We start from the raw sequence: 14,382 nt of genomic DNA, 5'->3' as shown, positions 1-14,382 counted from the left end.
GGTGTAAGAACGTGTGCTAAAGTTTCATGTTTCAGGTAATCTCCTTTAAAATAATGGGAGTCTAGATTGCATCAGTTAGTTTAAAAACTGCTATGCTATTGGTAGGAAGAAAATGGGATTTGAGCCAAAATTTGCCTGTGTTACTGCCAAAGTCTGTATCAGATTTAAGACACATGCTTCTGCAAGCTTCCATGAAGGTTGTGAAAAAAGTTTTCATACAGAGTTGGATTACAGCTCTCGGCTCCAAACACTGGCCATTACACTACCATCTTAAAAGCCTGCTGTAACACCGAGCACAGAATCCAGCAGATTTCTTACATTCTCTGGACCACAGATGAATTTGGAATGTCTCCTTGTGTCCTGATGGAAGATATACTGACTTCATTAACTGGAATCCATACCTGATCGCTTGTGAGTGTGTATGTGTACACGAACAGATATCTATCTATTTAAAACCTTATCATGATTTTATTTCAAGTGTATCTAAGATCTGCTCTAAGAAATTACATTCTCTAGAGGAACTTACAATTGTTTTGAGCAGCAAAGAGACAGATACTTACTCTCAGATGCTGGAATCCTTTGTGAGTTTATGAGAGAAAATCTGGAAGCTTTTCTGTGTTGGTGGTAGAGAAATGCCTTTTGAAAGAGACACTTCCAGCTGTACAACAACGACTGCGCAGTAACCTGTGGATTTTAAACACCAGAATGTACAAACCGTGGGCAACTGTGAATATTTTCATAATTTCTTTTCTACATCTGCTGCAAGGATCTGACTATGAGAATGGTTCTGTAAAGGTAAGTGAACTTTATTTACTGTGATTCTTAATAACACAAATTTTCAGAATTAGCAGCATTTAATGTGCAAGGTGGTAGGTTTCTTGCTGTTTTGGTAATGGATTGTTGTTTTTTTTGTTTGGTGATGGTTTAGTTGCAGAGATGTTTAGCAGCCATAGAGGAAAATGAATCTACAAGGAATTTAAATCCATATTCTCTGTTTAATATTTTATTACTTTTTTACTAGTTATTAAGTACTTGTTGTATACTTTGTTCTTGAGTTAAAATTTAGTTTCAGTCATGGAAAATAAAAGAAAATTCTGAAAAAGAAGCATGAGTCAGAGTATTTACAATATTTGGTAAATACACTTTTTTTATTTCAGGTATTTATAATTGCAGGAATTAGTTGGCTGGCATTGAAATTTTCCCTGTAAGAACATGTGTTCATCAGTTGTTCACTTGTTTGGCAGATATCAGAGGAGCATTTTTTTTTTCCTTCATTAGAAAAAGTTATATAGGATTTTAAAATAAACAGCAACTAATAAATATAAAGCACATTGTCTGGAAATAACTTTTCTTTTGAATATAGTACATGAAACAAAACTTAAGCTGAAGTCTCACCATGAGAGTAGGATTTTTCAGATCTGGCTTTGAGACAATGTGAAAACATCCAGGACAATCATTTAGAAAAATCAGAACAAAAACTGGAACAAGTTTCTACACGTGCAGTCTGTCCAAAAATGATTAATTCACTGTGTGGTCCAGAACAAATTATTTGTTTTTCACTAGCAGAGCAAAACAGGCTAATTTTTTTTTTTTCCACTTCAGAAACCCTCCTGCTTGCAAGCAATGGCCACACACCAGTCTGTGAGCCTGCTGCATGCTGACCTGTGCTTTAGGAAAGAAATGCTAAGTTGTGTGCCTAATTGCAGACTGCTGTTGCCAGCCCAGTAAGCCAGCAGTGGTGAGCAGTGTGTGCCTCAGGATGACTGATGCCTGCTGACTGCTCACAAGCTTCTAATTTACAACCCTAGCAATCAATTCTTTGAAGGCATTAGGACCAGAGTAACAAGCCTTGTTTAATACATGAACTTTGTGCACTGCATGACAAATCACCGGTTTTGAACCTGCAGGAATCACTTCATTTAAAGCAGAACGTGCTTTCTAACACAGAACAGTAACCATTTCATAATTGGCAGGGGTGATAATTCTAGCCACATGTGGGATGCAAGTTTGTTCAGCACAATAGTAAAACCACTAGAAAGCCCTTTCATTGTAAACTTTGAATCCATATCCACTTTGCCTAGAGTAAATGCAAGAGCTCTTCTTGCTAGCTTATACTGGTTTACAGTTCATTCACTGTGACACATTGTCCATCCAACATAGGTGCAATTGTGATGATTTTCACTGAAATTTGGTTACCACTGCCAAGCAGCCAGCTTAGCCACAGGCTACTGTGTCTGAAGCAACTCACAGAGAGTTTCCAAGACTATCTAAAAGGAATCTTACAGGTCACACTCAAATGCTGTATTTCACTTGCATTGGCTGCTAATTGCCAAAAAGAAATGACTGCTTGTTCTGGCTCCTTTGGTATAGACAGAGGCTTTTGGCTAAACCATTTGTTTTTCTTTTAATGTTCTACATAGCGTGTTAGCTTTCTGGGTTGTTTTCTCCTGTATGACCTGTGGGCTTCTGTGTGTGCACACACGTGGAAATACACCACAAAACGTGCTTCATTTTACAGTCTTGGATGGCACACAGGGTTATGATTATTTTTACCATTTACATCTCAAATTGAATTTGCAGTACACAGAAATGATGTATTACATTCACATACCCTCATTTTGAAGTTCTTTAAGATCAACAGCAACATTGCCTGGATAAAACCCACAAGGTCAGGATACAGCTTATAACTGATGAGACCTAGGAAGGGTTAAGCACCAGCAACCTGCTCTACCCCCTGTTGTATGAATCCAAGTTAAGTGAGCTCTGCCCAGGACGCCTGACATTTTAAAACTGTGCTTCAAACCATCAGGTGACATCAGTGTGGTATCATGCCAGAGTTTCAGGGGGATAAGGGTTTAAATTCTCTTTTTTTCCCCTTTAAATATCCTGATTAAAGGCATGAATGTTAAAAGGCTTATGTACAAGCTGCTGTGACCCAGCATCTCCATGGCAGTTGGCTTTTCCTAACCCTTCAGAAACTCCATCCTCTTCTGAGCACACGAATCCCTTTTCCCCGCCATGTACATGTATTCTTCTTCCTGCCCCTCTCCATTCCCAACCTGTTCTACTCCCGGTACTTGGCCTGTGTTCCCTCACCTCCAGGACTCAGGGACTCAGGTTTCCAATTGGTCTATTTTTTGTGCTATCCAAGTGTCACCCTCCTTCCCACTTGCTTCCTCCTGGATGGGGACATCCTTCTTCTGTCACAGACCCTCAGGAGTTTTGCCCAAGTTTTTTCCTCAGAGACAGCCCTAATGGACACTTTTGTTTTCCAGTCATATCTGACCATGGTTCCCCCTTCCCTTCTCCATCCATAGCTCCCTTCTTTGTCCCTGTGGTTTTAACTGCCCCGACTTTCCTTTACCTGACCCATTTCTTGTCCCGATCTCCAAAGATGATCTCAGCCTCCTTGGCCAGGCCTTGCCCTCCTCCATGAGTATTCATTTCCTTCCCTCCCACAGGCAAATCCAGCAGCTTCCTGTCCCTGGATGCCAGACCCATGGCCTGAGGGGGAAGAAGGGCAGGTCCTGTGCTCTCAGCCCCATAGGCTGGACCTGCACCCATGGGTGGCCTGCACCCAGGTTCTGCTCTGCTCCTGAATGGAACCAGCACAGGACCTGACTGCTGCAAGGCCCTGGGGGGGCGATGGGGGCTTTTTTCAAAGATAGCAGTGTACACATCTGAGGCAAAAAAAAGGTTCCTCAGGTGTCCAAAATTCACATCTGTGATTGACAGTAGGGAAACAGAAAAATTTTTTGCACAGATAAAGGAGGAGCTTCATCCTGCACTGCGGTCAAACCATTTTGACAGAGAAAGCAAAAAAATTATTAAAATAATTTTGAGGCAGACATCTGGTATGGAAAGTTTCAGCCTGAACATCAAATGTCTGCCAGTCAGAAGAACAACTGGAGCACAGACTCATGGTGGGAAGCAGTGGGCAGCCTCAGACAGGGGCAGCACAGCCACACAGGTGTCCAGCAGGACTTGGCTCCAGAGCTGAACTGATGTCAAGGGTGGCCCTTGCCTTCCAGTGGCTTGGTTCAGGATGCCAACCTAATATTTGAAGATCTCATAGAAGAATTAGATTTCCACGTGGGTTTTCTGAAGACTGAGAAGTATTATTTTAGTTTTTTTATCAGGAAATGCTTTAAAAATTCCTTATTGAAGTTCTTGTCCCGACAGTCTCTTACGTTTTGGAACCTCTCCGCTAGAGAACCGCAAATTTCTCTGTCTCTCTTTCTGTCTCTCCCCCTCAAATTTTTCCTCTCCTACAGCAGAAACAGACATAAACTACTTTTTCCAGAATTTTAAAATTAGATGTGAAGAGCTATGTCCTATATTCATCAGAGCTGAGGCAAATTTTTTGCCAAGAAAAGCCAACGATCCATCAGAGCTGCTTCTGCCTTCCAACACTGAAAGTGCCTCTCTAATGAGGCAGCAAGTTTTGGTCTCGGAGAATTAAAATCTCATTGCTTTCCTCCTCAATTCTGCTGCTTCACATTATTAATACAGCGTTGGGGGACAGGCAAGAGAAAGGAACAACTGGCCACTTCCAAGTTAAACAGACTCAGAGCCTTTTCCTATTGCAGAGGTCTTCTCCCCACGTTGAACCCTACTTTGGTTTTGTTAGAGAGAAACCCACAGGGGATAGGCTGAGGACTCTCCCTGAACTGTAAAGCTGCTTTCTGATCAAAAGTCCAAGGGGTCAGGTGGGCTTAGCTGGGAGGTAAACATGGCTGCTCTCTGTTACATGAACTCCTTTTCCACAGCTAAATCTTTCCTACTTCTGCACCAAACATTGTTCAAGCCTCCAGTGGTCGCTCTTGCTCAAACAGATCTTTATCTCCTACTGTTCCTGTGAACTGCACAGAGCGGGAAGCCATTCTCCCAACACAGCTGGTACATAGTCCTTGTCCACTGGGGCGAGGGAAGCAGCACTTCCCCACCCTCCTGAGGCCCTGGACCACCTAAGTGGAGAATGCCTTGCCCTTGGGAAGGCATGGAAATACTGGAGAGCCACCACACCATGAGCGGAAGAAATCAGGAAGCTCTTTACATCCGAGAGCCAGCTGCAATCTGTCTGTCTGTACAGCTGAAACAGAGCTCTGGGAGGAAACCTGAGCAGCAGAGCTGGCTGTAAGTTTTGTCTCTGTAATTATAACTGACACTGGTTTTCAGATAGATCTTCACAGCTTCCTACAATCTGCTTGCAAATGTTGCTCAGTTTCTACAACAGTTAGATTCTAACAATGTTCTGTGCCATGGGATCTCTTCCTCAAAGGCAACTCCTGAAATTCCAGCAAAGTGCTCAACTGCTAGAAAAAGCAACTTGAAATGTCATTGGGAAAAATTCCTCTGTTTAAACTGGGCTTTTCATCCTCAAATCCAGCTTCCTTTCAAAGTTAGGAAACACTTCTAAACAAATATTATGAGATTGTGGTTTTCAGAAGTATTTCATTCTCCCAGTTTTGTCTGCTGCTTTTGATTCTCTGTGATTATCATCTCTGATAGGCACAATGAGCCAAAAATGTGTGAAAATATACTTACAGCATTCCTGCAGAAATGATTGTTTGTGTTTTTCTTTCAGAAGTGAGAAGCTATCAGGGAAGTTGTGAGGAAAGCCAATTTGTTCTGACTTATCTGCTACTGTCTTGACAAGGTGCACTGAAGGCAAACAGAACAATCCTGTATTGTTTTCACTTCACAGAGCATCTGTCCTTGGCTCTTATCAGTTTGGAAAGGCAACTACTAACACACTGCTACTTTATCAAGGATAGTTCCCGCTCATGAGAAAGAGCAAAAAAATCCCTCCCAGCTGCTGATCCAATCCAGTCCATCTCAGCTAGGATTTTAATGTCTGAGGACAGAGCAGAGCTTGGAAAAGTACACCAGGCTGTGTAGATTATTCAGATGCAGCATTTGAGAAACCAAATTATCAGCTGTTTGAAATTAAGCACTAATAAAACTTTGCCATCAGTTGTAGCTCACATCTGAAAGTCTGTGAAACCAAGGGGAGGCAAGAAGGCAGGTTCACAGGGCAGTGGGCTATCCTTTTGGTAATTAGTGGTCTGAAAGCAACCAAAACAAGCCATCAGCTCAGGCTCAGCAAGTCTTGCTTGTTTCTGTTTTCTGCAGTCTACTGCTGCTTTCTCCCCACAGGCATTTGTCTTGTTTATAACCAATGGTGTGGTGGTATCAATGTAGGCTCCCACAGGGGGCAAGCAGAGAAAAGATCTGCCTGAAAAGAGGAAAGAAAAACTGGTGCAAACTCTGCCTGGTGAGACCTCTGCATGGTGTCTGCAGTTTTCATCCTGATCAACACTGCTGCTATTCCAGACAAGTTTTACTTGTGTCTTATCTCCTAGGGACACCATACTGGCATTTGGGAAAAATAAATGAGGTACAGTTGTTGTAGGTGATAACTCATTTATTCTAATTCCCACTAAAATCTTGTATGATATATTTTATCGTTTTCACACAGTGGGATCTGTGATTCTTTTAGGCCTTTCTCTCAGGGCAACTAAGTCCAGTTACAAAACTGGCCTTTGCCCTTTCTTGGACTTGGCTTTGAGACCGTATTGCTGAGGGGGGAAAATGACCTGAGCTCTGCTGCTGCAGGGAAGTAAATCTGATATGGTAACTTTCCTACAGAAACACTTACTCCTGAGAAATTTCTTATTCCTCTCACTATGTGCCATTCCCTTATCTACTTCTCCACCTGCTTCCTACCTCCCCAGCATGCTGTACAAATCATCATACATCTTGCTGGGATTTGAGGAATGCAAACAAAATGCTGAGTGCCCCCACTACAGCTGCACAGACCCCCTTTGCCTGTGGGAAGACGAAAGAGATTTTTTTTTTTTAACATCCTGGCAAAAGAGTGATACATGGGCTTCAGTACCAATGAACAGCAGAACAACTGCACAGGCTATTTTAGCTTTCTTGCATTAAGAAAAATTCAATAAAATACCTTTCTTTGTGAAGGACAGCTGAGTATTTTTTAATGGTTTCTGCCCAAATGTGAGTGAAGGTGTGTGAGCACTCAGCTGGTGGTAGGACGCCATCTAGGGTCCTTCTGCTTCCACAAAGCCGTACCGAGCACAAACAAGGTGGAGTTGGACTCTTGGATTTGGCAATCCAGTGTGGACACCACGTGAATGGATTTGGAAAGGGGTGACCACCTTGCTCACCACCAGGATGGGATTGCCTGAGCCATGCTTTCCTGGGAATCAGGCTGTGCTGGGCTTGACAGCTCACGGTCACCGGCTGCACTGTGGTCACCGCGTGAGTGCAGCTGGGGAGGGAATTCTATTTGAGTCACCATGAATTGCAAAAAAGTTGCATCAGGTTACCATATCATATGTCACTTTGCACACAGAGAATGTGCCACAAAGACAGGCAAAACTTTTCACTTTAATTAGCAGCATGACTCAGAAACCATGTTAGGTTACTTTTCTGAATTGTTAGGGAAATATTACTCAAGAAAAACTACAATTCCAGGAAAATGTGTGCATGTGATTGGGGTAACATAAGTTCATTCAGTGCTGGCAACGGCTTTGCTTTGTGAGTGACATTTTGAAACCCAGCTGTCCAATTGGCTAGTTATACCTTCAAAACATTTATTAAAGTGTCTTGGGGAAAACCCAAAAACCAACGAAAGCACTAACTGAAGGACCCTTCATCACATTAAATAATATTTTCAAATATTAAAAGAACACATGGTCATCTGATTTCATGCAGGTCTGTGTTACTGAGCCATTCCAAACTCACTCTCCAAACCCCAGTGACTTCCAAAGAATGGGCAAATATCGAGAGGCAGTGACTACAGCATGGACACGCTCTTTGTAAACACATTTAATGTGCTGTTTTTGATGTGTGCACCCTGTCATAGTGTTGGTCCAGCACCTAACCTGGTGTACAATGAAGTGATAATGTTCTAGCTGAGCTCTGTATTGAGCAGCACATCTGCCTCAACACATGGCAGCAATGCAAGACATCTGAACAAGCTTATAAGCAGAAGCTCAGAAAATGTACTGTAAGACTTCCAAAGCTGTCAGCAGAATTTAGGATATATCAGTGAGTTACCACACTGGACATTTATGACAAATCATCTGTGTTTTTTCACTTACCAAATGAATGTACTTTGCCTGATCACTGTAGGAGGGACCTAAAGGTATACTCTCAATGTAGTTGACTAGGCTTGAACAGGAAGAAAATCCATACCTTAGCAGACCAACTCTTTTCTTTTGTATACTATTGGAAACAAGTACTTTTGTATACTATTGGAAACATTTCTCCCATGGCAGGGAGAAATGATGCATCTGACTCCAATGATATCAGAAGGCTAATTAATTACTTTATTATGCTATATTATATTACACTATATTACACTGAATCTAAAGTGAATCTGCACAAGCACCCAACTCCACTCCCCTGCACAGCATCTCGTGACTGTCAGCCAACAGTCCCAACACACACAGGATTCAACTGGTCAGTGAATCACAACACTCACACCAGAATCCAGTTCCCAATTCCCTTCAGGTAAACAATCTTCCACAAAGCATTCCACTTTGAACAACAAGAGGAGCAGAAATTGAGATAAGAATTGTTTTTTCTTTCTCTGAGGTTCAGAGAATGTGAATCCCAGAAATATAATTGGGAAGTTGTGCCTTGCTTTTCTCTGTGAAAAGAAATGTGGCCACAATATACCACTCCAGCTTTTCCATTACTGCCAGCAAACTGATGCACAGTGGATGCTGTTACCTTCAAAATCCCAGCTGGAGGATGTTTCCTATGAGAGCCAAAAGACCTGGCTGTGGGAAGAAGCATCTATTTAATGAGAGTGGCAAAGCTGATACTCAAAATGTTTACTGGCTGAAAAAAAAAGCGCCTCATTTTGGTGTAAAGACCTAACTGGCTAAAAGTATATAGTTCTGAGAGGTATTTTGATAAAATACTATCAGTCTCTGCTTTGGACATAAAAAATTATATTAAATATTCTGAGATTCATGCTTCCACAAAACCATGTCCAGTTCTGATGCTTTCAGTTATTTGCTTTCAATATTTTCGTTTATTCAAGAGAGAATACAGCAACCAAAATGTCTCATCTCCAAGGATTTTTATAATGTAAGCATGCTACTAAAGTGCAAGAAGTCTGATTTGTTTGCTGTAACACCACAAAAGATCTATTCTAGTTCAAAAGGCCATTCAAAACATAAAACAGCTGTTCTCTTGAAGGCCCAGAGCAGTTAATATGATTTACTTGTGAAAACATATCATCTTCAGCTAAAGTAGGAGCTGTTTTATCACCACCTTGACCACCAAGTTTAAAAAATGGGTAATTAGGTCTCCTTCTTCAGTTGAAGTTAAACTGGAGACTGAGAAGACAGACTCTCAAGGAGGAGTGTCTGGAGGAAGCTTTTTACCACATTGAACATGAGGTGGAGCTTCCTCCTGCTCTGGTGGTGTGTCTCAGTCAAATGATGTGCTGGCAGGGTTTTAGCAGAAGAGGCCCTGAAACATCTCAAATGTTATCAGTGAGAAATGTGGCAGTCTCAGGTCAGTGTCCCTCTGCCACTTCATACAACACCTGGCCAGACTATAAGTTTGACCATTTCCTGTTCCTCCCAAACCCTCAAGTGACACATCTGTCAGTCCTTCTTTGTGGGCTCTGGCTCAGTGTAGAACTCTACACTGCTCTTCTTACAGGCCAGGGCTCTATGCAGTTTCTCTTCCAGAGCCATGGCACACAGGACTTCAGGATGGGGTGCTGTGATCACAGCCATCCTTGCCTGAGAGGTTGCACAGCCAAGGCCACACTCTCCAACTCTCAAGGCAGACTGCAGAGAGGTTTTGCACAGATTGTGGGTGAGGGAAGAGAAATTTTCCTGTGCCTGTTCTTCAGTCCTTGAGCTTTTTCAGGGAAGAAGTTCCATCCCCTTGTGTATTTTTTTGCTATACACTTGGACAATATAGCTGTATGCTTTCAATATAGCTCTCACTGGAGAAAAAACCCTTTTAAAAAAGTGACAGCTGGAAATTTGTCTCACAGGGCCCAAGCTTGTCCCCACTAAAAACAGAATGTCCCTTCAGGTTATTAATGTTGTAACTGTGATGATCAAATGAATGTTCAGTCTGGACAAGGCAGTGAACTGAGAGAGATGAAACATTTTTAGAAGAGATTTGAGTATTTGTTTACAATACTTTGAAGGTGAAGTATTGCATGCTCCCGAAATTTCATCCATGCTTTTGAGATAACAAAGACTTTAATAGCCATTTAAAAATCTCATGACAAGCCCACATGTTTCAGAGATTAATTTTAGTAGGAAGTCAAAATATCTAATTGTTTTGTCTCTCTATGGTCATGTTCACTACAATCAAAAATAGCTTATTTGTGCACTAATAATGTGCAATGATGCTTCCAGAGGGAATATAGCCAGACATGCAACTTCATATATCAGAAGTTCATAGCTGACAGAGAATCAAAAGTATGATTTTGCTGAAGCTGTTGAAAAGTAAATGCTCTTTCTCTCCTTGGAAATGAAATACAAAGTGATGATAAAATTACTGCATGCTAATATGTGTCAGACATGTGGCAGAGTTAGATGCCTCATGATAGATATTTATGGGGTGCTGCAGTTGCTTGTTGATAGGGCAGTAAGTCACTCCTCCAAGCCTCATATTTTCAATCTCTCACTATTTTATCACCTGTTATGCAACACCCCAAGGATACAAAATGCTGTATTATAGACAATATTTGTTATGATAAAATTTGGCAATGGTTGAGCCCTGCTACCTAAAAATCATGGCTCATCACTCTTCTGTGTTTCCTTGGTTCTCCCTTTGGATAAGTGCCTTCCTCTCTTGTATATTTTGCTTTGGCTACAGACACCAGGTTATCATCTCTTCATTTCACATTTCTTCCTGACTCCAAACTGATAGGAGACACAATAATGCTAAAAGTACTACTAATAATGATGAAAACCCTCAAAAGATTTCTTCTTACTGCAAAAACTCCACACAAGCTTGTCATTCTTACCAGGAAAATGTAGTTCTTTATGTTGGTGTCATAAAGGCAGGAGCTGCTTGGCATTTTCCTGCCAAGAGAGAACCAAACTTTTCTATGGGAACTCTCTTGCAGTTCCTTGGCCACATCAGCTCAGAGTCTGTGTGCTGGGAGCCACAGCATGGCTGGGCAACTGCACCATGGCTTTGAGGCAGGGAATGGAATGCTTTCTTCTGCCAGTGCTGGCCTTCAGCCCGTCCCAGGTCCTTCTGACCCTGGTGCAGTTGCACTTCCTGGATGGCTGTATTTGTGTGCCTCATAAATTGCTTGTGCTTTAGATTAGGAGATGTTATTTAATCTCATTTGACTACTCTCAGCTGAGTGGGATGCAGGTCTCCTCACTACAGCTAAGCTGGTGATCTGCCAATTCATCCTTCAGCATCAGTGGACAGGAAGAGGCATTTTGGAGGCACAGCTAATTCAAAGGGCTTTAGAACAGGATGAATGTTCAGCCAGTGAACATTTTTCTCCTATTTTTCTCCACAATCTATGAGAGGAGTCTCAGATAAATAGTTCATATTCAGTCAGGTGAATAGAATCATAGAATCAGATTTTTTTTTTATTTTTGATGATTGTGGGGTGGCAGGGAGCAGTGGGCACTATCTCCACAAGATGAACCTGCAGCTATAATCAGTTTATACACTGTGGTAAACTCACCTTGGGGAATGCATCATGGAAGAGAAAAGGAGGTAGATTTCAGGTGTAGCATACATAGAAGCAAAATTCCTTGGTATTTTGTTGTGGTGATGAATCATCTACCTAGTATTTAAACTGGTTTGCATCTAGTTCTGAGATTAGCCTTCAGGCAGCACTGGAACAGGGACAATTCACATTCTGGTGGCATCAGATCTTTGTCTTCTACATAGCTTCTCTTGAACTAAATGCAGTTGCTACAGCTGCATAAAGCACACAACGCTGGCATAAAGGCTATAAATGTCCTCACATGCTGCCAGTACTCTTTGTGCTCAGGTGCCCTCATTTTGAGACAAAACTTCCACCCCCCCCAGCCTGGTTAATTTGGAAAGCTTTAGTCTGACCTTATCTAAAGCCTGTTTGGCCAAGTTTGTGATACAATGGCATTAAGAGAATCATCACTGTGCTATGCAGCTACAATCTGCTTTCAGCTGGCAAGATAAATCTGTTACCTTCTTTCTATCGCTTAGCTGCTGAAAGGATGGATCATAAAACAGTGCAAGGTTATCGAGAGGTTCCTGAATCATTTGTCCTGCCTCCAGACACAGTGGTAATGCTGAAAATTTCCATTGGTATTTATGCAACACTTGTCATGACAGTGTCTGTGACCCTAACTCAGAAAAACATTCCTTATCAGAAGAATTCTTACACGTGTTTAGCTTTAAGCAGAGGTTTATGTCCTACTGTAGAGGAAGACTGTGAGGCTGGGGCTTAAGGAAAGTAATCATGTGTAAAGCTTTCAGGATATATTTCCTGGGTCTGTGAGCATGCCTGAGTACAGAGTGAAATGCAGGCAGATTGAGCAAAATAAAAATTTCTATCAATTTTTATTTTTGCCTCCCTGTGCACACCAAGTATTATTCATCTGCATCAATGCAGATCATTCATGCATCTGTTTTCTTAAATACAACCTCATTTGTTTTTATGCTATAGGTCCTCAAATAAATTTAGTACCTTAGCAGGCCTTTTTTTTACTGTTGTATTCCATGTCTTTCCTCTGTTGCTCAAAATAACTCAAAAAAAAAAAAAAAAAAAAAAAAGGAGTTCTGCAAAGGTGTGTTCTGCTGGCTTACTTAGACATAATTTTGATTTATTTTTCTTAAGCAGGAAATCTAGGAGCTTGTCAAGGGTGGAGAAGAGATGCAAACTGCAGATCTGCAGCCCCTGATAGGGTATGGTCAATACTAATACTCAAGAAAAAGCCCAGTTTGAACAGGGCAGGCTGCCTGTGGGATTGTGCATTTGTATGACATGATGCATAAGCCAAACATTGGACTAGCATAAATCAGTGGGGAAATGAACTCAGTGGCTGATTGTAGTCAGTGTCCAAGGTGGGAAAGGCCACTGAATGTATCACTGCTTTTTCTCTTGTTCCTTTCCAGTGCTGACTACTTTTAGGGTTTTTCTGGCCTCTGAGATTACTGGGAAGAAGATAGATAGCCCATTATGGTTTCTTTTGGAAGGACAAGGGTTGCAATTATCCAAAAATCACAATGCTAACTCGCCTTATCATTTCCTGATGATTGTGCATAGCCAAAATAGAGGAAAACAGATATTCCTCTTTGAATTTAAGAGTGATTTTGGAACATATGAGAGGTCAGTGTTTTGAAAAACATGTGACTTCAGTAAATTAGAAATCTGGTTTTTATTTCGGGGTATGGGATCCATTTTTAGATAGGGTACTTAAAAAAATTGCAACAGAAAGCTGAGGCGATAAGAATGAACTACTTAAACCTGCTACTTTGATATTTGCTATTGATAAATTCTACTCAAATATTTCTCACAGGGAATAGCATTATGTCTTTGGTGGATTATAGGGGTTTACATTGATGGCTGTTGAAAGTTTAAAACATCTGGAGCTTTACAGTGATATGGCTCCACAGGTAATTTTTTTCATTTTGGGAGCGTGGAAATGGCATTGCCATGGTCCTTTCAGAAAGACCATTGACTAATTTGTTTTTCTCTCAACAGTTAAAGCATATTTTAAGGTTTCTGGGGCTAGAGTTCATGATTTTGCTCCCTATGTGTACCATGCCAAGTGCAGTGAAGTCCTGCTCCACATCTTGGTTGCAACCATTACAACCAACAACTTCCACAATGGTGACAGCTCACCTCAGCTGACTACTAAAATCTGTGTCAATGGGAAGGAAAGTTGGATGAGGGCATGGAGGGAAAAAATGGATGTTCTTCTGGACTAGGAGGCTGAGCAGCTCAGCCAGAGATAGGTTTCACTAGGCTCCCTCCGAGCAGAATTATGGGGAAAGCAGTGAAAATAAATAACATAAAGGCACAGTGGGATTCAAGCAGTTTAAGATGTTGAGAGCAGAATGGAGAATGGGAAGGGAACCTGGAAGGAAGGAATGTAAGCATCAGGGAAAGAGTGAAAAAGGGAGATACAGATATCTGCAAAGTGGGAAACAGCATGTGCAGATGGCTACAGTCAGAGGAAGCAGTCAATGGTTCTGGTCCTCTTCTGCTTTTTGTGAGGAGCTGGATCTCCCAGAAATATCAGTCTGACATCTATGTATCTTTCCTCTGCTCTGTGGCTGAGTGAAGAGCTTCCCTCCTGCTCAAATGCTAGTTTTAACTGCTTTCCATTTGCTATCAAGTGAGAGGGCATAAAG

The 14,382-nt window shown here is 41.6% G+C and overlaps 1 protein-coding gene across 1 annotated transcript in view; it reads left to right on the top strand.

Annotated features, from left to right (window-relative positions):
- Positions 1 to 84: 84 nt before the first annotated feature.
- Positions 85 to 14,382, top strand: part of VEGFD (vascular endothelial growth factor D) — a 30,746-nt gene continuing 16,448 nt past the window's right edge. The window contains exon 1 of the mRNA XM_059839807.1: positions 85 to 795. Coding sequence (XP_059695790.1) covers positions 706 to 795 — 90 coding nt within the window. The 5' untranslated portion in view covers positions 85 to 705. The remainder of the gene's footprint in view (positions 796 to 14,382) is intronic.

The sequence above is a fragment of the Haemorhous mexicanus genome, chromosome 2, assembly GCF_027477595.1.
Source record: "Haemorhous mexicanus isolate bHaeMex1 chromosome 2, bHaeMex1.pri, whole genome shotgun sequence".
NCBI lineage: Eukaryota > Metazoa > Chordata > Aves > Passeriformes > Fringillidae > Haemorhous > Haemorhous mexicanus.
This window is presented reverse-complemented; position numbering and strand designations above follow the sequence as displayed.